At 38.9% G+C, this 26241-nt stretch overlaps 1 protein-coding gene across 1 annotated transcript in view; it reads right to left on the reverse strand.

Annotated features, from left to right (window-relative positions):
* The window catches only part of LOC115519827 (inactive dipeptidyl peptidase 10-like), a 222216-nt gene extending 215124 nt beyond the window's left edge, over window positions 1-7092 (reverse strand). Inside the window, exon 1 of the mRNA XM_030323704.1 lies at window positions 6612-7092. Coding sequence (XP_030179564.1) covers window positions 6612-6683 — 72 coding nt within the window. The 5' untranslated portion in view covers window positions 6684-7092. The remainder of the gene's footprint in view (window positions 1-6611) is intronic.
* Window positions 7093-26241: the final 19149 nt, after the last annotated feature.

Below are 26241 nucleotides of genomic sequence, written 5' to 3' on the forward strand. Positions count from 1 at the left end.
TCCTGTATTAGTCTGGCAGTGAGTGTTACATTCACCATTACATCAAGTCCTGTCTGAAACCCTGAGGATTCAGGACAGCTTAATAACAATGAATCTCTAAGAGAAGAGCTCCCTCTTCAGCACCCCATCCTCCCCACCACACATACTTCCATCTTTCTTTATCATCCTGGAAATAACAAGCATTTCTTTTAGTTAATATATAATGAGTAATCAGAATGTCTACCAGATAGGGTGGTGGTGGGTGTACAACTTAAAAGCCTTGGAGAACAGGGGCTATCTAGTTGGAAAAAGTAACGAAGAATTGCCTACTGACAAAAAGCTTACGCATCAGATCAGTACAAACTGTTTAAAACAATAGTATGCTGGGGATAATCAATACTGAGCTATAGGACTTCTTAAGGCAGGGCAGCATATACTCGGGCAGAAACACTTCTAAATTTATAAGAGGACATGTTTACAAAGACCTTTGCATTCCATTACTTATTTGCCCCCTTTTTTTGGACCTTTTAAAGGTCTTCAGTTGAGACAAACTTCCAACTTTCCTAGTTGATGCATGTATTCCTATACGCCCCTCATTGCAGCCATCCCTCCTTCATCCACGAGGGATAGATATATTCCAAGACCCCCAGAGAATGCCTGATACCCCCAACAGTGTTGAACCCTGCATATACTGTTATTTCGTGTATATAAATGTATGTACATACATACGATGTGTATATATATATATACATATATATATATACACACATACATACATACGATAAAGTGCAATTTATAAATGAGGCATAGTCTGAGGTTCATAATAACTAATAAAATAGAACTTTTATAATGTACAATAATAAAAGTTATGTGAATGTGGTCTCTCAATTATTTTATTAGACTGTACTCACCCTCTGATGATGATGATAATGATGATGATGATGCTGTGAGAAGATAAAATGTCTATGTGAGGAAATGAAGTGAGGTGAATGGTGTGGGCACTGGTACTGAGGGCGAGGCTACTACTGACCTCCTGACACCAGGTCTCCACAGAGGAGCATCTGCTTCTGGGATCTCAGCTGACAATGGGGAACTGAAATCACGGAAAGCAAAACAACAAATGGGGGTGGAGGTGACTACTGCATAACATGAGCTTGATTAGAACACACATGAAGTCACTCAGCAAGTATGAAAATACATGGGGGTAGTTCTATATTTGGAACCCAAGTATGAAATATTAACTTAAATATTAAAGAGCATATCAAACATCCCCTTTCTCCATGCTCATAACCTTATAAGGTGTATTACACTGAAAACATATTCTGCAGCTAATTCACCTGTCAGTGAGAATTAGCCAATGTTTATTTCCAGTCTGGATCCATACAGAGTAGGACAGTAAAGAAGTGAGCTTTGATTGAATGGAAGCAGAGATTTAACAGAGTATTTTTAAGTCTGCAATGTCTGCCAAATCAGCCCTCATGTTAAAAGCAAATACTATAGATTATTAACATAATATTTATATACATGTGCAAGTTCATTTGGAATCATTCAAACATGTGTACTGAACAATGTAATGTTTTGTAAAATGTTAGCATACTAGTTACAGGTGGCTCAATGATCCTTTAAGCCTTTTTTCTGCTTTTTCTAGGCTCCTATTCCCAGACTAGGGAATGGGAGCACAGTTGGTATGAGACAGGCTTTCCTTCAAAAGCCTCTACATATTATTCAGTTAATTCTTACAACAGGCACATAAAGGACCTACAGTCACCCCCATTCACAAATTAAATATAGAAAGTGAGTGATCTTGACCACGAAAACAATGATGACTGGTGGAGCTGGGATATGACTGAATACTCTAGTTTCCAGTACATACCCATAGACAATAGTAACATTACATATTCATAAATGATTCAATGAACCAAAAATTTTAAATTGCTTTATTTTACTCAGACTGGGAGAAATTTGGTTCCAGTGTTTTGTTTCTAATGTAATGCACTGCTAAGATAATGCAGCATTAATATTTAATAATGCAATTTCTTTAACTTGTTTTTATATAGTTTAATCATTCTTAAATGTGAAATTTGCTCAGTCCCTGAAATAAATACATTAGAAGCTTACAAGCTAGGAATGTTTTGTGGTATGTTCTAAACTCAGTAGATAAAATGTCATATATACATGTAATAAGACATACATTACATCTGTAATAAGAAATTAAGGGATAGTAGGAAATGCATAGTATCTCCTAAGTTATAAAGACTCCTACATAACACCTTTATCCAATCTAAATTATCTTTTATAACCAAATCATGTAGAACTCTCCCATTAGATACTATATATTTTATGTTCAATGCCTAGAAGAAGAGTAATAAATCATCCATTAAATTTTTTCAACATGATTTCTAAAAGCTTTTTTGAGGTTCTGTGCTAAAAATCAATAGTTTATAGACTCAATTATAATATATTTTTATATTTGTCAGGGAAACATGGAAGAATAACTTTTGGTAAGTTTTCATTAAGCATACACTTGAAAATTTTAATCGTTTACTACACCAAAGGTAAAATAGAAAAAACAGAACTTTAATTTCGTATAGTAACATTTTGGGCAAATATTACCTAAAAGTCAAAAGTACAATAGATATTTTACAAAGGCATTTTGCACATTATATACTTAATTTCAATTTTGGCCATGAATTATTTCATCAGAATAGGCTGCTGCATACTGAATTTTAAGAGATTCATTTTCCAATACTTTTTTTATGGAGAAATACAGAACTAATGATGTCTTTGCAGCCAAATAATTGCTTATAAAATACACTTTTTAGTCATACTTCAGAAAGTAGGATTGTGGTTTTTCATTTGTTTGCTTAGTTTTTTGTTTTGTTTTGGGTTTTTTTGTCAGCTTGTTTTGTTTTGTTTGTTTGCTGTTGTGTGTTTTTGGTTTGTTTGTTTGTTTGCTTTATTTGGAGCTTAGAGGACCCTCCAACATTTAGGAAGTATTTTTACCCATTGGATTCAGCAGAAGGGTGCCACCTGGTGGAAATGTGGTTGAATTCTAAACCAGATCTAACTATAAAACATCTATCTATTCCTTTAAGAAAGCTTGAAATTCCATCATTACCAAGATTTTTTTTTTAAGTTCCTATGTACTTATCAGGACCTACCTGACCCTTTTTGTATTATTTCCATCAATAGAAGAGCTATTAAGTTAATTTTAAAATTTCAAGAGCTATTATTTACATTTATAAGCAAAGATTTAAACAAATTCTTCATCCATTTTATATTCAGTTTGTACACACACAATATTTGCAGTTATTTTGCATTACGCTAATAATAATGTGTTGAACTGTAATTGTGTAGAAGTCAGAAGGTGGGACTTTACAATTAAACTACCTTGTTTTATCTTACTTATCACAGACTAGGGTTAAGTCTCATCTCCACCACTTATGAAGACAAACTTGATCAAGTCAGTTTCTTTAATCCTATGTATTCTCATCTCTAAAATGGGAATGACCACAGGACCTAACTCAAAAAAGTTGCTTTGAGGATCAAGTAGAAAAAATGTATTTAATAAGCGTTACCTTATCAGTCCACAGGACGGTATTCGGCACATGGCAAGCATGTAGGAAGTGATTTTTTTAAAAAATAGTGAGTTATAACTAATACTCAAGATTTTAGATCCCTCAATGTAAAATGGGATACTAATCATATTAAGAATGACTGTATCTACCCATGTCAAAGCAATCATCTAGACATTTTGTAAATGTGGAGCATTATGAGAACAACAGAAATAACTGTCATAAGCATGTGATCAAGGAAAGCTTTAAAAGGAGAGACTACTAAAATGATAAGACATTTCCAATGACTCAGAATATTAATAAAAGTACACAGTCCCTGCTATTCTTGTTGCTGCTTGTCCCTGGGCAAGGGGTGACTCTGGTCATGGCACCACATGTCAGAGGAGAGTCACAGATGAGGTAAAACAGAGAGGTGGAGCTCACGACAGGACCATAACCACAACCAGATTCTGTAATTGAGTCTTCCCCTGTGCAGTAAGTGGAAGTAGGTGCTGATGGCCTCGGACAAGGCATTTTTGAGATTTCATAAAATACCATGAAAAGTCAAAGACCTTTCTGGCAATATTTAAAATCCTAAATCACTCAAAATCAATATACGGTGAGTGATTAGCTGGAACATTCCCCCTATTTAAACATTAAGTAGGACTTCACAAAGCTATACTTTTATTTAAATTTGTGAATCATTTTTTTTCAGAAACAGAGAAACCAGACTATCATTCACGTCTATACGGGGGTATTATAGCTAGTACCACATAAGAATCTTATGACTGTTTGCAGAATCATACAACAATGACTAATCCTGTTAATAAAAACTTAGGAATCTCAGAGCAAGTAGTTTAAATGGTCACAGCAATCATCCACATTATCTGGTCATCATTTCGTATGTCAACCTTCAGACGAATAGATCTCGATCTAGATATTTTCTGGAAGTGCTTGGAAAACCCTCAGTAGGATGCTGCCATATATACTTCACTCTGCTTTCCTCCCCCTGGTAAAAGCCATCTCTTTCATTCTAACTCAAACACAATATGCATATCACTGACGTTTTAACTCATGTAAACGTTCAAAAAAGGCACTTTAAAACTCAATTAAAACAGGAGTTCTGCAAATGGCCACTCCCTGAATATCTGAAGTGGCCATAAACAAAAATGCACGCTAACTCCATAAAGGGACTCAAGCTCCATTCTCTCTTCAGCTGAATGTTAAGCACCAGATTAATCCTGACAAAAGGCTTTACTGTGCATATGTGGCTTGTCCACTATTTACATACACATTTTCAGTTTCTGCGAGCTCCGCTCTGTCTCTTCCTCCCCACCTCCAAGGCCACGAAGCTGTTTGCAGCACCTCAAGTAACCAGCTGGTGTCACAGGTTAGTGAGCAAAGATTTCATGTGGGGACTCTCACCTGACTAATCATTCTTATTGGAAGCATCATTCCAAGAGCAGTAGACAGGCTGAGCGGCTTGTTAATGAAATTTAAGGGCTGTCAGCTTGAAAGAGGAGGCTAAAGCCATGCTCCTCTCCCGAAATGAGTTTTATAATCTGCTAACCAGTTGCTACCTTGTGGTGTGTTGAAGGAAGCAGAGGAAGAAGATGTAAGGGAAAGGGACAGATCATACAATACAAATGTTTTAATATGTTTATACTTCTCTCAGGGTAGGGAATCAAGAGGCTGGTTTAAGGAAACAGCTGCTTTGTAAACATTCAAACATTCACCCCCCCTAAATGGAGGGGGAGCTTTAAGGCACTAAGCAATCGCCACCACCTGTGTGAAATATATGCCAGGGAAATGAGGAGGGAAGGGAGAAAAGAGAGACCACAAGCCAGGACAGATGACCAAGACTAGAATATTAACAACAGCAGCCCTGGCATCTCCGCCGCCCTCATCACCACCACTCCGCGGTTTGGACAGCTTCTCTTCACTTGCTCCTCCGTGTTAGCCTATGCGAAAAGCGGAGCCGCTAACGGAGCCTAGCCGCTTGCACCTCCTTCACCCCAACTCCAGCAACGAGCTAGGAGTGTCTGTGGCAGAAAGGCGTCGGGCGGCCTTCAACTGTGCACTCGGGGCAAAGGGCCCACGGCCGGTACCCGGGCGCCGGCAACCTCCAGCTCCGTAGTTAGCCGATAACCTAACTGGAAGCCCTGCCGGCTGGAGTCCCTGATGGATGGAAACGTGACAACACCTGGAGCCGGCTCACCGCAGCCTCCCTCCTCCTTGCCTGGGAGCCTCAGCACTCCCGACGTTACAACTTTAGGAAAAAGCAACACCGAACTCCCGAGTCACCCCAATCCAGGGACGGAGGCGAGATGAACATCCCCCGTACGGTTATGCTACAAATCTCTGAAAACCAAAACAATAAAAGGGGGTGGCCGGTGCAGAAAGACGGAAACGGGACAGAAATAACCCTCAGCCGGCACAGAGCACCCCATCTCTGCAGACACAAGACATCTGGACCCGACAAATCACTGAGGCCAGCACCTTGCCTGCTTCCCTTAATAATTAATGCCTTTTTGCTCCCAAGCTCCGTTCCACTCAGCAGACCACAGATGCATGCCAAGCCTCCTTCCCCTGTTTCGTCCCCCTGCCCCGTCCGGGGCTCCTCAAAAGAAAAAGGAAAGGAAAAACTCTGTCGGCCTAAAGGTCGTTTGCCTACTAGGCAGCTTTGACCGGGCGCTCGGTTCAGCTCCGGGAAGACCCCCGCCAGCGGACGCCTCCAGGAGCGCAGCAATTCTTCCAGTGTGCGTTAATTGTAACCAGAAGGCCCCCATTCCTTGGCCCCGACCGCCTCTCCACCCCCCTCCGGTGGCCCACCTGCCAGGGCTCCCGGGCCACCCCCAGCCTTTACCTCTCTCCCCCCTTCCCCGCGGCTCTCCACCTTGCGCATCCTCTCGCCCGGCCCCAGAGCGCACTCAGATGCTCTAACTTCCTGCGGAGTCCATGGAGGAGCGAGGGGAGCCTGGAACTGGGGCGGGGGGAGGGTGGGGAGAGAGAGGCGTGGGAAGCGCGGACTGGAGCCACCCTTCCCGGGAGGGCCTGGCCGCAGCTGCCAACTCTCACCTGGTCCGCCGGCTGCGCCTGGCTCGCCCTGGCCCCCGGGGTGGGCTGCTGCTCCTGCTTCATGGCTGTCATCGCCGGCGGCCCGCCTTGACGCTCACTTCCTCGCGGGCACTTCAGACTCGGGGACCGTCACTTGGCAGCGGTCGCATGTCACAGGAGCCCGGCGCTCTCCGAATTGGCAGAGGGAAAGCGGCAGCGACGGGGTGGGGGGAGGGGAGTGACGGGGAGGGGAAGACGAGCGGCACCAGGCTGGCTCCCCCTTGCAAGATCCCTCCTTCGGCTACCGCAGACCCTTGAACTCCCCACTCCCCCCGCCCCCCACCACCCCAAAGGGTAGAGAGCCTCGGAGACCAAACACGACCAAGTAGCAAGTTAGTGGAGCAGCGAGAGGCACCTGACCGCGCTGGAGCGACGTCTCACCGCGCCGGAGGAGCCCGGCTCGCATTCTACTGCAGTCCGCGCCCCCCGCCCGCCCCCGGGGGCTCCCCACGACTCGCTCAGCGCGCCAGGTGGAACGGCCGGGCGCCGCGCTCCAGCATCTCCCGAGCAACCGCAACGCGGGAGAGAGCCCTGCGCGTCGCGCGAGCTCCCCGCACGCGCGGCCAAGGCTGCCGGGCTCCGCGGGCCCCCTCACCCCCGCCCCCCCGCGGGCTCCTGCTAAAACCCGGAGAAGCGGAGCGCGCCCGTGCGAAGCCCTCGGTGGCTCTATCGCTGCCACTGGGCATGCTCCAGCGCTCCGAGAAGGCAGGGGGCCTCTGGGGACTGGGGACCCGGAGCCCCATAAGGGTTGCCAACACCTGTCGGGACACAAGGAGTGGTCCCAGATTATGGCCCGAGGGTCTGCACCTCCCGATTTGGGGCAATGGACATTCTTATCCTTAGCTTCCAGCCTGGATTCCCTGCCAGCTGCCTGGTTAAGTAAGGCCAGAGGAATTCTGAAAGGTGGATTACAAATAATAATAACTAATGATGATATTCTAGCACTTTTTCTTTTTTGCTTTTTTTTTTTCCCCACGACACGTAAAAAAATCTTGACATTTTAAGTCCTTTCTCCAGCCTTCCCTTGGCTCAACACAACCTTCTCCCCTTAAAAGTTCGTTTTCTGGGCATCTATCATGTATCATCACACTGTAAGGCTTAGAGGGATTGCAAAGAAAGGAGACTAAATACCCAACAAATTTACCAAATTTCATGCCTACAAGTTTACCTGACACAGTGGGCACTGGGAGCCTGGAGCAGGGATAGGAATCAATGAGTCAATGAAGGTCTTGCAAGTTGAATTCCTGTGGGTGGGTATAACACAGAAAGTCCACCAGTTTCACCTAGATGCATTACAACATGGTTTTCCCCTATTGCTAGAAAGGGCCTGCCCAGATCAGATGGGTAACAAGCAGTCCCCAGTCTCAGGCACAGGTAGCCAGATGTTACCAGACTCAGCGCCATGGTGGTGACTAGCTTCCAGTGAGAAATGATGGAGCATATGGATAGGGGAGGGTGTCCAGTGGCCTTGAGTTGGTTTTATTGGCTAAGGGCTGGATCCCTTCCCCTTGTCTGAGCTACTCTGTCCTTGGATTAGCCAGATCCTAGAGAGGAGCTACCACAGAAATCGAGCAGTTGTGCTCATGTCTGTCAGTGAATTGTCACCTTTGCCCTAAATATTAATTGCAACAATAGTTCCTTTAAAAAACATTTTTTAAATAAAGAAAAATCACTTATATCTAGATTTGATTAGTTTAGAAAATAAAAATTTGATTTTTAGAAAGGTGGAAATTGGTTGGCATTTTCAAACATGGGTAGTCAAATGCATATTATGAGTAATTTCTAATAGTGTGTTGGCCCAACAGAAGTTTTTGACAGGAATAAGTTTCCTAGTTGTAAAAGTATAAACACAGCAATTTATATTTTCCCACAGATATTTTCTGGAAAGAAAGGGATCTACATTATTCCAAAAAATGCTTCTGTCCTTACATTTTGCTTTTCAAATGATGACTATGTTTCCATTTTGGACAAATGATTTGACTTAAAAGTGTATGTACAAAGATTTCTGTTGACATTAGACAAGTATAGACAAGAGGGAATTATTCTCATCCTCTTTGATTATTTGGTTAAAGTCAGCTGTTCAACTTGTACTCCTCTTCAGTACTCATTATAAAATCTACTTTGGTTACAAATAAAGATAGAAGCTTTAGGGGCGCCTGGGTGGCGCAGTCGGTTAAGCGTCCGACTTCAGCCAGGTCACGATCTCGCAGTCCGTGAGTTCGAGCCCCGCGTCGGGCTCTGGGCTGATGAGGGCTGATGGCTCAGAGCCTGGAGCCTGTTTCCGATTCTGTGTCTCCCTCTCTCTCTGCCCCTTCCCCGTTCATGCTCTGTCTCTCTCTGTCCCAAAAAATAAATAAATGTTGGAAAAAAAAAAAAGATAGAAGCTTTATATGTTTCTCATATAATGTGTATTTGTGTCTGTTGATCTCTTTTTTTAAAAAGAAAGTTTCGTTTGGGGTGCCTGGGTGGCTCAGTCTGTTAAGCCTCAGACTCTTGATTTCAGCTAAGGTCATGATCTCATGGTTCCTGAGTTGGAGCCTGCATCAGGCTGGCGTCAGGCCCACATCAGGCTGGCACCATTGTCAGTGTAGAGCCTGCTTAGGATTCTCTTTCTCTCTCTCTTTCTCTAGCCTCCCCCCATCTTTCTCTCAAAAAAAATTATATATATTATGTATATATATACACATATATATTATTTTTTTAATAAAGGAAAGTTTCTTTGACTTGAGGGTTTTTGTGCATGGGTTGTTATTTTGTCTAAACTAAAAACATTATATCTGTTGGGGTCTAGGTTAAGGTAGTTAATTAAAAATCACATGTAAATTAACACACACTATTTTCTTGAAATGTGATGCACTTGACTTACAGTACACAATTTTCTACTTCATTTCTTAATGAAGGAAAAACTCTAATGTCCAAGAAGAATAAAGGAACGCTTACATTCTAAGAGAGAATGTCTACATCTCAATTGTATATGACTTCTGACAATAGGATGTCATTTAAACAAACCACCAATCTATAATCAAACATCTATAAAATCTATCTACTATAATCAAACATCTCCAAAATCTATCTACCCAAGTAGATATAACCCTAGGGCAGCTGGACAAGAGGACCTGTACCAGCCTACATGTCAGCAGAATGGGCTCGTCCTAGACCCATCACAGCATCGAGGTATGGGCAAGAATGAAGTCACTAGTCTCCTGCTTCTGCTTCCTTAATTGGTAAAATTAAACATTTTAGAACACATGACCATTAGGATCCTTCCCTGCTCAAAATTCTATGCTTATATTGTAATTTTATGAATCAAAAGACTATCCTATGAATGATAAATTACTAATGCATGTTTAAATTTTAGTAGGAGTCAGGTGTTTATAAAAATACAAAAATTTCAATAGATAAGTTAGCCACTTCATGAAGAATCCTTAATATCCAAACTTCCCCATGCTCTCTAGTTACATATAAACATACAGTAACAATTCTTGTTTCGATAACACTTTTAAAATTCAGAAAATTCATATAAAAAATCTCTCTACAGTGTATCATTTCTAAAAAGAAAAGATTTAAAGAGAGTTTTGCAGAGATTAACAGAATATTTTGACCATTTTTCCTTACATAATATGTTCAATGAGCTAACTCATGGATAACCATACATCTTATAACGGTGATACAGTGGTAAAATAGGTTTTCCTAGTTTTTGTGGAATGGAATCAGGCTCTCATAACTGCAAAAGATGTGAAGAGATTGCCTAGCAAAATTCCCTCTATTTTAGGTTATACATTTCTATACTTTGCAACATAATCACCAAGATTTCTATGATTTAGACTCCGCCACTTTCTTCTGAAAATTTTCATTGGTACAAATCCTCATCTTAGGTTCCCATGTGGATATAACACACCATGCTGCATCCTCAACGTATTGATTTGAATCTCCAAAGTCACTCAAAAATTTTCTTGCATAAAATATTGTGAACATCTACAATGTCTTCCCTTGATATTTGATTCTTTAAAAGTGAGATGCCAATTCAGTACATTTCATTTTACCTAGAAGTATTAACATGAATAATTGAGTATGGGTTATGAGATTTATCTAATATTTCAACATAATCATTAAAATGTTTAAGCATCAGTGGCAAATATAGGATGTTCCAGAAATATTTAAGTCATGTGTTCTGTATTCCGTCTTCCATATCAAAGAATAGACCTGGGACCCCCAAATCCCAAATTTACTTCAACAACAACCAATAACAAGGCCTGGCTAAACTCTGATATGTTAGAGAAAGGCAATGGTCCCTTGAGATTTGGTGAAGCAGGGTAGCCTTTAGAGATAACCTTCAGTTTCAGATCATTCCGATAAGGCAAATAGGATTCTGTAAGCAGCTAGTGCCCTGAAGCCTCTCCTTACCTTTTCCTTCTCTCTCTTTCCTGAGGTACTTCTGCAGTGTCATGTAAAGGCCACCGTGATGGGGTTTTCCCTAGCATTAGCCAGTCCTCTATTGAGTGCCCTTAATGAGCACAGCATCAGGAAGGCAGAGTTCATGAGCTGTGCCTTCAGAGACCTGGCCTGAAATGTGTCCAATTAGCTTTTCACAGATCAAGAAATAGCTTTAGTTCACATCTTGTGCTATCATTTACTTTCGATTTATCAATCACCTTTACTAACCTCAATCGGCTTCTTGAATTTCCCAAACTGCACATCATGTCATTAGGCAGAAAACCAGTATGTTGGGCAATCCTCTGAAACAAGCTATATGTTAAAAGCTCTAACTCGTGAACTATCACAAAAATTTATTTTAAAAAGAAAAAAAAATAAAGGAAGAAAAAGAAGTCACCACATATTTATGTGATAACCATGTACACTACGCAAACTGTTCAGAGATTCTTTGGGCATTAATTTAACTAAACTTTTTGTCAGTCTCCATGACAGGAAGACTTTCCTGTTGTAAAAATTCATAGCCCAATTATGATCTCTGGTGGAAGCAGACAGAGTTGCAATATCCTGAGAGCCATTCTTGTTGTTCACTGGAGACCTGAAGATATTGACAAACTGCTCAGATGCAGTGAGTCCGCTTAGTTGTTATATTAGCATACTTCACATCTTCTTTAAATAGCCCTCCTAAGATGTACACAGTTGTATTAAGACAGGAGATTAATGCATATGATTTTTCTGTGTAACATTTTCTCTCCATACATATGGCTGAATCAAAGCACCAAAACAACTTGAGAACGTGGAAAATTTACTTGTTGTCATTATTTTTACCCATTTGATGCTTGACAAGGGGTTCATGTGAGTTCATTTGATTTCTTAAAGGGTAACTGTTTAATGAATTAGTTATGTTGGCATAGTAAAAAAAAAAGACTATCTTTTTTGACTGATAGTGGTCAGTTCTTTTTGTTGTTGTTGCTGTTGTCACATCTTTACATTTCCTTAGAAATAAAATCAGGTTTTCTAAATCACATTCTGTCTGCAAATGACAGAAAGGTTGTCAGATGTGGAAGAGTATTTAGAAATATTGGCATAACATTTGTTCTTTTCAGAGAGTGCATCTGTGTTTGATGAATACATTTCTCTGAACTTAAGATTTCTCATTTTCTTAACCAACACTAGATTTTCTAATGATTCAAAATACCTCTTTATCTTTGTCCTTGGAAAGTACATTACTGAGATGTCTCTTACACTCAGATTTCATAATGGTTACCTGACTTTTTCCCTTATGCAATTCCCACACCCCCACAAAGCACATTTCCCATTCAGGGAAATCTTTCATGAATTGAAAGAGAAAATGCTACTGTGAAACCCTGACTAATTTTTGGAGGGAAGGGAGAATTTCCATCTTTTGTAACAAATACACCATGCTCAATTTATTCTTAAGGATTTAGTAGTAGATTCAGACTCCCCCATGAATTTTCCTCTGGAAAACAAGACATAGTCTAGGATACAGGTGAAGTTGCTCCAGAGCATCTGCTGACATTAAAGGGCCCCTGGTGTTTTTTTATTTTTTTCCACTAATTGACTCTCTAACAACACTGGGAATTATTCTACCATCTTCGAAAAACAAAACAAAACAAAACAAAAAACAAGGCCACATCCTTGGATTCATAGCTAGTCCTTTTACCACACAGAGTCATCTGTTTAGATTATACAAATATAGTTTCAGGACATCTTGGGATATGACCTCTATTGAAATGAGGCACATTAAGATACATCTCTCATTACTGAACACTGTTTAACTCTGTTTAACCTAGTAGCCTAGATGGGTTGCTTCCTACTGGTGTAGATCACTTCTTACACACTTATATTCACCTATTCCTCATCCATCTATATCTATTTAGGAGAATCATTGAGTCACTTGATATCTCTTATGAATCTAAATATTTACTGAAGTCCTATCTTTACTCAAATCAGAGAAAGAGGAAAAAGAGATTAGGGAGAAGTGGACAGAAAAAAAAGAGGAGGAAAAAGAAAAGCCAAAAGAATGCATTCTGAAGCTGTTAGAGATATCAGAGTATATTAAGGCTTTAATATTTTCATTCCTGTTCTCATAAGGACTAGAAATACTTTATTTCCTACTGGTTAGATCCTACATGCTGCTCCTATATTAGCTATATTCTATGTATTTTTATAATTTTAGAAAGTATAGTCCAAATTTTATTTCTCTGTAGGTGATTTATATTTGATGTTTTCAATCAATAATATCAAGTGTGTATTTTCTTGTGGTTTTTTTATTATTATTTTTTGCACTTACTAGTTGATTATAAGCACCAGTGGAGGAGGTGGAGAGAATCTATAACAAATAGCACAGTTTATACAAATCAATGACTAGAGAAATACCCTTTAATTAGCTATTTTATTGAATCAGCAGTGCATTCAATCCAAGTTGATAGGACTTCAAAATTGCCTCACAGAATGAATGAGCAGCTCTCTTCTGTGGTCCCTGAGTCCTGCCTGTGGAGAAGCCATCCACTTCTTTGTCCATTGTCCCAAACGTGACTGATTTTTTAAGCCCCAGCTCCTCTCCCATCCACCCCTAATTCAAGTTCACAGGGATTTTCTTCATTCACTGTTCTCATATATTGTGTATGTCACCACACAGTTTATGCCACTTTTCTGTACTGGCTGGCTTACCATTCCAATTGTCACAAGCTACCTCTTACCTTTCCAACCAAATTGCAAATTCTTAGGGAAAGAGAACAACCCTTTGGGGACTGACTTGGGGACTGACATACAGTTTGTATACATGCAAGGGGTTGTGGGTAGGGGTCAACATCAGTCTCCTTGCTCAAGGAAAGATCCTAGAGGAAATGTACTTTGAAAAAAACAAATTATTCTCCTCACCCCCCGAATATTAAGCTCTTTCAGAAACTTCCATGCACTTGTTTTGTTTTGTTTTCCTTAATTTATAGAACAGGGTCACTCAGGAGAAATGTTTTTTCTCTATTGTCTTAGAATAGTTCATGTTTCTCTGTGACATGTATAAGTTATATAATCTTAATATTCCTCTGATTTACTGATGCTGGATATGGACAAAGGCCCACAAGATATTGCTTGATTGCAGAACATTAAGTAAAAGCCAGATCAATTTGGAATTTTCCACACTAATGAGCAGATACTATATGTTATAAAGTACTGAGCCTCTAATGCTGAGAACTCACAGGGTAAAGTGAATTTGGAGACAACAACATTGGCAATGTTGCTCCTAACTTATTTGTTTCCCCCTAATATATAAGTATTATACTTCTTGAGAAAGGAGGAGCTATACTGGGTAAAATGATACGGAAAAGTTTAACTGAATAAGATGCTTCATTGTTTTCAATATAGCTTAAATTTCTACAGCTTGCCAATATAATGCCAAAAATTATCACAAGGTCAACAGAATCTTCCAGAATTATGCCCAATCTTAGTACATAATTATTTTTGCCTTGCATCCTCTGCATACGTTTCAAATGATTTTTTTTTCTCTAATTTATAAGTCTTTGGACCTCATTTCAAATATAGGGTGAGAGGAATGGTCATTGGATGGGATATACAAATAATGCCAAGACAGGGAAATATATAATCTTGAAGGAAAAAAAAAGAAAAAAAAAAGGCCTTTCCACTCAAAGTAATAAAACAACTTAGTATCATTTAGTGTGGAGAGGGGAAGAGAGGAAAACATCCCTATGTAACTCAGTAGGACCTTAGAACATAACCATATTATGGCAGAGTAACGTTGATGTTCAAAATGTGGACTTGAAAAAAGTAAAATCAGGCTAGGCATACTTTCTTTAAAAGACAGGGTTATTTTGAGAAGATGTACTGCAGTGATGCCAGCATGGGTTTAGGATAAATAGAGAACTATATATCAAACCCAAAAGCACAACATTTACAACAAATCTAGATAGCAAGACATCTCTCCAAATTTCTAAATACCAAAAGCCATACCGCTTGAATGTCTTTGGTATCCATGTAGGAAAAAGCACAGAGAAGTGGGGGGACAAATGACTGAGCAGGCCAAAACATTCAAGAAAACCCCCAAATGGTCAGTAGATATACACTAGAAAGCACAATGGATCAATTTAAGAATATCCAGTAGAACTAGAAGACTTTTGTGCATTCCAACAGTTAGTAAAAGGGGCCCTGTTGGGAGCTGATTTCCCATTGATCTCTCACATTTCTAAGAGTCTTACTACCTAGAAATAGTCATTTGTTCTAGAATATCGTTTGAAGAATATTTGCATAGCAATTATCCTGGAAAGGGGAATAGCATCTCCCTGTGAGCAAAATACGTTTGTTCACAGACCTGCAAGATAAATATTGTTCCCTCTCCAGGGCAAAAAGCAGGCATGCTTTCTCTCCAGTATAAAAAGGATAATGTCTCCCTCTGAAACCAAGAGAAGGCATGCTTCCTTCTCATTATAAAATACTTGGGTTTCTTTTGCTTCTATACTGAAACCCACCATGTGAGCAGATATCCATCTGGTCCAATCATTCACCCTCATGTGAATGGGGGACATGGGGACAAAGACAGCTCAAATAAATATGCTGATGGTCATGCTATTTGCTGTACCATGAGTAATAAAGTTCTTTGTCTCTGACTCAAGAGCCTCATGTCTTTTTTTTTTAAGTTTATTTATTTTAAGAGAGACAAAGTACAAGTGGGGGAGGGGCAGAGAGAGAGGGTGACCGAGAGAATCCCCAGCAGGATCTGCACTGTCAGTGCAGAGCCTGATACAGGTCTCGAACCCACTAAGCCATGAGATCATGACCTGAGACAAAACCAAGAGTCAGAAGTTTAACTGACTGAGCCACTCAGGCACCCTAAGAGCTTCATGTCTTTCGAAAATATCCATAAAACTGGTAGGTTAACTTGTTAGCTTGCAAATTATATAAAATCTCAATTCTTAATAGGCTGATGTCAATGTCTAAGGTGGCTGGAGAAGTCTGGATCCTGTGAAGCCTTGAATCTGATATGCCGAAAAAAGGGTTTCTTTCCAATGCAGAACCCCATACTAGGAAAAACGACTGGAAAGAGAATCAAAATTGAGCATAACAGAGATGACAGAGATGAAGGAAAGAGGAAATCCAGCCCAAAGGTAAAAGATTCAGGCAATTTAAGAGCACAAGCCATCATATTTTTTAAAATACTACAGAAAAAAAAAATTAAGGATGTCTTTGAAGTTGGAAAGACTATCTGTACTTTTAACTATTTAAATTCAAAAAAAACTTTGAAAGTTTAAGAAAACTAAATTCACACAAAAAATGAACAACAGATCATTTGACCAATCATAGTCAAATCCCATGAAAACTTTGGACTCAAAAACAAAGTTGCTACAAGAAATAAAAAGAATAATACCCCTACAGACAAGGAATTGGCAAATTATAGCCCACAGGCTAAATGCAGCCCTCTTCCTGTTTTTATAAATAAAGTTTTCTTGGAACATAGTCATACTCACTTGTTTACATATTGTCTATGACTGTTTTCATGCTACAATGGCAGTGTTAAGTATTTGTGACAGAGAACATATGGCCTGCAAAGTATAAAATATTTACTCTCTTGCACCTTATGGGAAGTTTGCCAACCTCTGCTGTTGACAAAGAAAGCTTGCCAAAAAAGTCAGGCTCAAAATTTTTTTCAAAACTGCAACTTACTATTTCAAAATGAGCTAAAGAACATTAAAAAAAATTATACGATACATGAGAGAATAACACTAGTCAGAGTTAGAAAAACCCAGAAATAAAATAGGACAGAACTCAAGAAGGAGTGAGAAATAAAAGAAATATCATGTTAGAAATAGAGATTAATCTAGGAGGTATATTAGAGCAAATAAGCACAAGAAATGATACTCTAATGAAGGTGGGAAGGGAAAACGTAACCAAAAACAAGTGAATAAAGAAAGACCTTAAGGAGAATGTTGGCAATAATATTGCCAACAAATATTATAGATGGCAAAGAAGATCCAACATACAGATTAGGGAAGTTCTGAGTGGGAGAACAAATCAAAAGCAAGGTTTGGGGATGAGGGTGAGACAAACACTAAGAACTTTAATTTAAGAGAGTGAGCCTGAAATTAAAAAAAAAATAAAATAAAATAAAGTAAACTACTTATTGAAAAATCACATAGTGTACCTGAGGTCAACATAGCATAATCAACACCGAGTAAAATTAAAGGATCAGTAAAAAAAAAAAAAAAAAAAAAAAAAAAAAAAAAATTATTTGGGCACCTAGGCAAAAACAACATTTGACTTAAAAGTAACTAATATTATCAGACTTCCCCCCAGGAACACCTTACCTTCAGGGGGAAAATGAAGTTATATCTAAGCTATTCAAGAAAATAAAATATGGGCCAGGAATTTTATGTATTTATATGTGTCTGTATTTCATAGAATTAAACCATAATTTGAAACTCTTATCTAACTGTCCTTTCTTCCTTCTGCCCTTCACAGTGGTGAAGACTGGATCACTATTTGAGACCTCTCTCTACTCTTAAAATCCCCCCTTTGTTCCTTCATAGGCACTCCTCCAATAACTCTTGCATATCTAACCACACCTGCTGCTCACAGGACCTGGACTAACACAGCCTGGCAACAATGACCAACCTACTTGGAATCAGTTGTGAGGAAAATTACAGGGTGTCCAATTAATTTTGAATTCCAGATAAATGACAAACTTTTAGTATACGTTGCCCACTGTAGACTTTTGGGGGTAGACTTTTACTAAAATTTATTTGTAATTTATTTGAAATTGAAATTTAACTGGATGTCCTCTATTTGTATTTGTTAATTCTAGCAACCATAGGAGCGATGGATTAACACTTATACTCAGATGTCGTTCATAAAAAAAAAACGACTTCTTAGAGAAATGCATCTGTGAATGAGAAATGTGCCAGATAAACCTGGAACATTTTGATATAAACCAGCATGGAAGCTATCAAAAAATACCAGGATAATATTAAATGGAATTAAAAGCCAGCCTTGAAAAAGCTCTATCTGGTCAAGAAAAATTTGAACTTTGATAAAGATAGAAATTATAGTTGATGGGAATCCATCAGGTGTATTTAAGTGATGAATTGAAAACTTATACCCACAGAAAACCTGCATGTAGATATTTATAGCAGATTCACCCATAATTGCCAAAAATTACAAGTCATTAATAAGATATCTTTCCATAGATGAATGGATAAACTGTGGTATATCCATGCAATGGAATGTTATTCACTGATAAAAAGAAATGAGCTATCAAGACATGAAAACACACTGAGGAAACTTACCTGCATATTGCTAAGTTAAACAAGCCAATATGAAAAGTCTATATACTGTATAATTCCAGCTATATGATATTCTGGAAAAGGCAAAATTATAGAGACATTAAAAAGATCAGTGGTTGCCAGTGTTTTGTGGGAGAAGGAAGAGAGGGATGACTAGGTGAAATAATGGGGATTTTTAGGGCAGTGAAACTATTCTGTATAATACTGAAACACGATTATATGTTGCTATATATCATTACATGTTTGTCAAAACCCACAGTATACACAATATAGTGAACTCTAGTATCAACTGTGAGTGTTAATTTATAATAATATAACAATACTGACTCATCAGTTGTAACAGAAATATCACATTATTGCAACTTAAGAAAATTAGGTGAAAGAAAAAAATAGAACATTGATTCTGGCCCTTTTGGGAACTGCATGACTGGTTAACTAAATTGTAGACAAGAAGATGCATCTCCTTCTAAATAAAATTATTCAAGCTAATGGGTAAAAACAATGGATATAATTAGAGTATTACCATTTTAGAAGCTCCAGTAAAATAATAAATCAACACATTAAGCATCAATGTGTCCCGATAAGAGAACATAACACTTGCCAAAGTGTTACCAAAAACATCATCTTGCCAAAAACATCAAAGCTGTGTCCAACCAAGGGTCCACTCCTGTTTGCAGGAAATACAGAGAAGAGAAGAACACGGGAAGCTGCACCATACGCATATAACAGCCACTCTACCCTGGGGCAAATTCAATAAGACAAGTGGCCCAAGTTCATCAACAGAGGAACATTAAAGAATATTAAAGAATATTAAAGAATAGAAAGGAGAATTAAATTAAAAGGAATAGAGGAATATTAAAGAATAGAAAGGAGTTTGGTGGGGGGTTGGGGGAATGGATGCCTTGGTTAAAACAAAGTGACAAAACATATCAATTAGAACATTAGTACCTAAGCTATAGTGCATCCGGATGGACACTTAAGTGATAAACCATAATGAAATACCAAGGAAATGATTACTATAAAAATCAGGACAGTGTTTACTTCAGGAAGGAGAGATGATAGAGTATATGGAGAGGCTCGGGTAGCTAGCAATGGTTTATTCTTTGACTTAGGTGACGGCTAAAATGGTATTTGCTTTAATAATAATTTTGGGTGATTTCCTGTATCTGTATTTTTAAATAAAAGTTTAAAAAATACCTAATAGAGTTCTTGGCTCCTAGTAAACACTCCATAAAGAGTGGCTATTAAAGACCATAAAGTAAAAAGATAAGGACTACATTTAGAACAATTCCTTCCATATTTTTTTTAAGTGATGGTAAACCTCCAGCTCTCAAGGTCATGCTCTTTCCCCAATGTACGTACAGCTACAAAATTGCTCCTGCCTTTCTAAAATGTGTTTATGGCATTGAAAGTGGAATGCTAACCTTGTTTATGCTTTTAGAACTCCTCAGAGTTAGCAAACATTAAGACAGACAGGAGGTTGTAAGGAGAGACGCACTTTATATTTTGCTGGGGATCCTCGTTGGGATCCTCACCGCAAGGCCATTAACTCACTTGCATACTGTTAAATACTATAGCAACTTAGCTGGCATTTGACACAATGGAGAAAATTGTAGACTGTGATCTATTCGTTCAATTCCAAGTTTATGTGGAAAAAGCAATGAGTCCCAGTCCGAGCCCACACTCTCTGACTGCAGAACTACACAGACTGTGTGATGTACAGAACAATTCATGCTCTTCTTAGCAGGATTTGTGGCTTCAGGGGGCTACGCCTCTTGCCTTCCCAGACCCAGTGACATGCTTATTTGAAGGGCTATAGTCCTCATCTGCATCTGTCTAGCTATAAACAGGTGTACAGTTGCTCTTCAAGCTGAGCTTCAATTAGTATTAGAAGGATGCCTTCTCCTCCCTTATGTCCATGCTTCTTTCTTATGTAGCACCTGCCTTGGCACTAACCCTGCCCACACTGCCAGATCTTGGCACAGTGGGCTGTGTCTGAGGGTCCAAATGGGGTTCTTCCATCTGCCAAGAAGTGCTAAAATCTCTGAATTTGTACATCACTGAAAAGATATCCCCTCCAAATGTGCATTTTCTCCACCTACAAACGTTTGCAAATTCATTTAGACTCTTCACAGAAGCCATCCCTGCCCACTCCAGTGAAAAGTGATTTCTTCTGTTTTCCATTCCTAGAGCACTTAATCTCTACGCCATGCATTTGTCGCGTGCCATTTATTTTCTCATACCGCCAGCCGTCACACTGGCATCATAGCATGCTTTCCACTCCACCACTCTATCGAGTCTATTCCCATTTTGCAATTTTTCCTATGAATAATAATAATAGTGGAAATAATAATAACTCACATTTATTGACTGCTTAATGTGATTCAGGCACTGTCTAATGCTTTTAATGCAACAACTCTACAGGGTAGATGTTCTCTCTACCTCCATTTAGAATCATGTAAACCAAGGCTCAAACAATGACTTCCAAGGTTCCACAGCTCCTTAGAGGCATAACAGAGATTTGAACACAGGTGATACTATTGCAAATATCCTTAATAATATCCTGTCTTAGATCAAAGCTCACAAAGAATAGGTGTCTATTTAGTTTAATCTGTAAAGTTTCATAGGGTGCCTGCTGTGTTGATTTTTTGTTTTTGTTTTTTTGCTGGGAATTACTATGTAATATACTATAAACTTTATAAATGTATGTGTGTGTACATATATAATATATATCTATATAAATAGTATATACACAGAGCTACTCAACAAAAAGGCAATAAATGGACTTAAATAGGTAGATGGTTTGTAACATTGAAAGTATTTTGTAAGGTCTTTGTCCAATTTATGTAGCACAGACGGATATATAGTAGGGGATCAACATGTTCCTGCTATCAACATTATCTCTGTGCCTCCCCATGATCCTTACAACTATTGGTCTCATGCAGTCTTCTTCATTCAGATATGTTATTCAAAAATCTGTATCTAAGTAAGAAGACCTGTGTTTTAAAAGTGTATCCTATACTAATACTAAGAATTTCTAGTAGAAATTTTCAGATATATGTATGGAAAGCTGTGGAGAAAAGTTTATATGGTATTCTCTAATCAGGGTACACAGCAAACACTGATTCACCTACATTTAACATATTCTTTCACTCTTTCCAGTATAATTTATTTTATGTAAAAATTGTGCTTTGGAAAGTATGCTTCAAAGATGAATGCATGAATAAAGATACAAACAAAATACCAAAACTTCTATTTGGACTTTGAGTCATCCTAGTATGATGGCATAGTGGTTCTCAGTCTTGGGTGCCCTTCAGAATCTATGACTCCAGATCTCCATGTGAAGATCCAACAGAGTGGTGTCTAGGAATATGATATTTAACCAACATTCTAGTTGTTTCGGAAGAGATTGAGGGATCACATTTTAAGACAAAAATAAAAGACACGGTAGTTAAGAGATGACATGTGGAGCCAGAAAGACCAGAGAGCCTGATTCAATACATTTACTTGCAATGTATTTAAATTCTTTAAACTCCAGTTTCCTTTTCTGTAAAATGCACAATAACAATGGTATGTGATTCATAGCCTTGTAAGAAAATACATGAAAAGTGATTGGTTTGGTGCCTGGTACTTAGGAAGTAATAATTGTCAGCAAGTAGTAATAGTGGTGGTATTACTAGTGTAAAAAATGTAGGTGTTCTCAGAATCATATGTCATCTGGGAATTAAAATTAAAACACCAGTGAGATACCACTGCACACCTATTAGAATGGCAAAAACCAAAATACTAACAACACCATTTGCTTGTGAGGCAATCGAACAATAGGAATGCTCATTCACTGCTGATGGGAGTACAAAATCGTATACACATCCTGGGAGACAGGTTGACAGTTTCTGACCAAACTAAATACACTCTTACCAAACAATTCAACAAATACACTCCTTGATATTTATCCAAATGAATTGAAAATTTATACCCACAAAACCCTGCATGTAGATATTTATAGCAGATTCACCCATAATTGCCAAAACTTACAAGTCGTTAATAAGATATCCTTCCATAGATGAATGGATAAACTGTGGTATATCCATACAATGGAACGTTGTTCACATAAATGACAAAAAGAAATGAGCTATCAAACACATGAAAACACACTGAGGAAACTTATCTGCATATTGCTAAGTTAAATAAGCCAATATGAAAAGTCTGTATACTGTATAATTCCAGCTATGTGACATTCTGGAAAAGGCAACACTATAGAGACATTAAAAAGATCAGTGGTTGCCAGTGTTTTGTGGGAGAAGGAAGAGAGGGATGACTAGGTGAAATAATGGGGATTTTTAGGGCAGTGAAACTATTCTGTATAATACTGAAACACGATTATATGTTGCTATATATCATTACATGTTTGTCAAAACCCACAGTGTACACAATATAGTGAACTCTAGTATCAACTGTGAGTGTTAATTTATAAAAACAATACTGACTCATCAGTTGTAACAGAAATATCACATTACTGCAAGATATTAATAATAGCAAGAACTCTATGTGCGTGCGTGTGTGTGTGTGTGTGTGTGTGGTTTGTTGGGGGGGGCATATGGGAAGTCTACTTTCTATTCATTCTGAAAACAAACTGCTTATAAAAATAAAGTCAATAAGTACAAAACAAATACCAAGACAAAAAAGGTAGGTGTTATTTGCATGGCTAAATATGAAAATGTGATACTGATGAAACAACACTGGCTATGAACTCAATGCTCTAGGTGAAAAAAAAAAAATAACAGCTGTATTTTAAAAGCTGAGTATAAAAAAATGAATCCATCTCCTTTGTAAAGTTATATTGATTACTATTTGAAATAATATGTTACATTCAGTAAAATATATTATTAAAATTAATTTCATGTTTATTTTTTTATATGACTACTAAAATTTTGCAAGTTCACATTATATATCCATTGGGCAGTGATCTACAAAATGCTCAGCAAGTGTTCCAGAATATAAAAAGCCTTCCAAATGTTACCACTCTCTCTTACTCATCAACGTCCTGACTGCCTTATAAAGATCTTTCATTATTTTTCTTAATTAAGGTATAAGTTTCTTTTTTATTATCACTATTTTCCCTTGATGAGTTCTAATAAGAAACTAAGGACAGTTTAATCCTTTGGACATCACCCCAATTCTCCATCCCCTCTTACAACCAAACTGTCTTGTCACCACCTCTGGACTGAAGTCACCTCCAGAGTCCTGACTGGTAATGTGCCAGTATCATCTCAAGTCAATCAGTGCCACTTGGTCTCTCTGATGTGGGCATCCTTTTTCCCATTCCTGGATGTCCTGATCAGATGGCCCTGGTTGCCTCTGTGAGACTCTGAACTTTCAAAAATGATGTTTCAGGAGCTTTCTACCTTCCTGCAAATGACTGAGTGGACCAAATAAATGATTTAAAAGTTGTACTGTTTAAATGTTGAAAAATAAGTGCATTGTACCCTATGCTATACACAGCCCTCACGATTCTCTGACATGATGCAACATACAGGACTTCAGCCTAAATCATACCTGCATTTTATTCCAGTATTTTGCTTGATATAGTTTCAAAAGGGTATGTAAGTGGGTCCTGGAGAAGTGAGAACCGTCTCTCCCTGAGGATAGGAGGAGATCTGCTCAGGGGATCTGTGGACTGGCTGACGCTCTACCTGGGAGGCTCTCCACCCTCTACTAGTACTGGGATATAATACAGAAGGGGACAGGCCAGGGTACCCGTGGGTGTCTGAGACAATTACTCCAATGTGGTCTCACCTTATTCATGATGTTAAAAATATTTATGCCATTAGATCAAAGGACTGATCTGACATTCAGAAGACTAAACTCTATTCAGGTATAGCCATTCTCAGTAGGATCTGTTGGACTCTGTAACATATTTGGCATATGGAAGATCCCAATGCATTTTAAACCTTTTGTGCCTGCCCTGGCATTAATGACATATAGAATTCATAGCCTTGTGGAAATTATTTTGTACCTTGAGTAATGCCCCCACTCACTGAGCAGATCCATTCATTCTCTGTCATCTATTTCATCTCTTATTTTACTAATCTTTTCAGGTCTGTTGATAAAGTTTGTTCTACCCGAGCATCCTATAATACTTTAAATCCCCTTGGCCTGGGAAGTGCCAATACTGTTGTTGTTTTAATATTCATAATGAACCATCACTTACAGCTGTCTATATATTTACTTTAGTTTCATAAATAGTGATTCAACCTCCAGCTTCTGAAAGGAACTATAGTTTACCCATCTACCCATGTGCTGGGGAAGGACTATCCTACCAGGTATAAATGATGCATCCCTCTGCCTGCCATTCACCTACAACTCCAGGTCAACTCCAGGCAACCTCACAGCATCATGCTCATCCATGTCTGCCATGATATGGCCTTCTGTCCCTCCTAGGGATGGGCAACATCCTAAGACAGGCGAATCTGGCAGGGGAATCTAGAACTCAGTACCTCCAGAAATCTCAAGCCCAATTCTAGAGAGCTCAACACTGGACCTTCTCTGGAAATAGCAAATCACCAAAGAAAAGTGGGTCAAAAGCCTTGCCCTTTAATAAAAGCTCAAATTCAATTCTGGGGTTTAACTTCAATCTTAGGCAACTAGTCACCTCTGGGACACCATACCACCACCACCAAAGGCAGCAGGCCCCTCGGGAGGTGGGCGGGAAACACCACTCAGAGTGAAGTGGATTTAAAAGAGAAATGGAAGTTCCGTGGACTCCCAAGGAACTCTAGAGGTGGGGACCTGGGGTCTGACCTTTGTCTCTTCCTACTGGTACAGCAGTAAGCCCTCCCAGGGAGCAGACCTTCTTCCCCTGAGTCCAGATAGAGAAAATTATAGAGTCCATTCAGAAGAGTGTGAGACCCAAGAGGATCCAGAGGGGTGTCCCAGTTGGTCATCCCTCTCTGGGAGCTTCTGGGCCTTGCCACACCCACCCCTACTTTTTAGTTCATGTTTCAGCAATAACTCTCCCCTCTGAAACATTTGAGTTTTTGAGCTAGAATTTCTAAACTTGGTCTGCCTCTATTTAGATCAGCAGTGTTGGCTTTCATCCGACCTCCATTCCTTGGGCTAATCTCCTGGGTTCAGGGTACCTAAGAGCACACATTGCTTTGTTTCCCAGGCTTTGATTTTGTCTGTAGTTAGAACCTGGGCTCTGACAAGCAAAAGCTTCTCCTGAATTCCAAAATCTAGACTTGTACCACCCTTGCTTGAGCCCCTTTGTGGCCATGCTTGATTAACTGATCACTACAGAAGGCAGTGAATGATTTCTGCAAAGCCCAGGATTATAGGCAGCTGATGAATATTAAACAGCAAGAGGAGTACAGCCTTTAAAGCAGAAACACTGTGCTATTATCTGACTCTCCTGATAGCATAGGAAATCCTTGAGAACAAGAGCTGTGTCTTATTTAGCTATGGAGTACATAGCTCCTTGCCTATCAAAAGCATTCAATGAATGTTAGATGGATGAATGAATACAAGAATACACCTGTATATGGGATATTATGGACTCTCTCCTCATGAAAATTACAAATCTGGAAGTGTTTCTTTCCAGAATCTAATATATTAATGTGCTGTATGCACTGAAGTTATTAAACCCCTACCTTACACCAAAATGTTTGGAAGCATCTTTTCAACTTAAGATAGAAAGGACTACAAGTAAAGCAAAATGCTGGCTCTAGCCCATGCTAGCTGTGTTACCTAGGTATAATGATTTAACCTTATTTTGCCCACCCTTAAAATAGAGCTAAGAGTCTCGTCTCAAAAGTATGCTGGGGGGATCATATTAAGATAATATGTGA

This window comes from Lynx canadensis, chromosome C1, assembly GCF_007474595.2.
Source record: "Lynx canadensis isolate LIC74 chromosome C1, mLynCan4.pri.v2, whole genome shotgun sequence".
NCBI classification, from domain to species: domain Eukaryota; kingdom Metazoa; phylum Chordata; class Mammalia; order Carnivora; family Felidae; genus Lynx; species Lynx canadensis.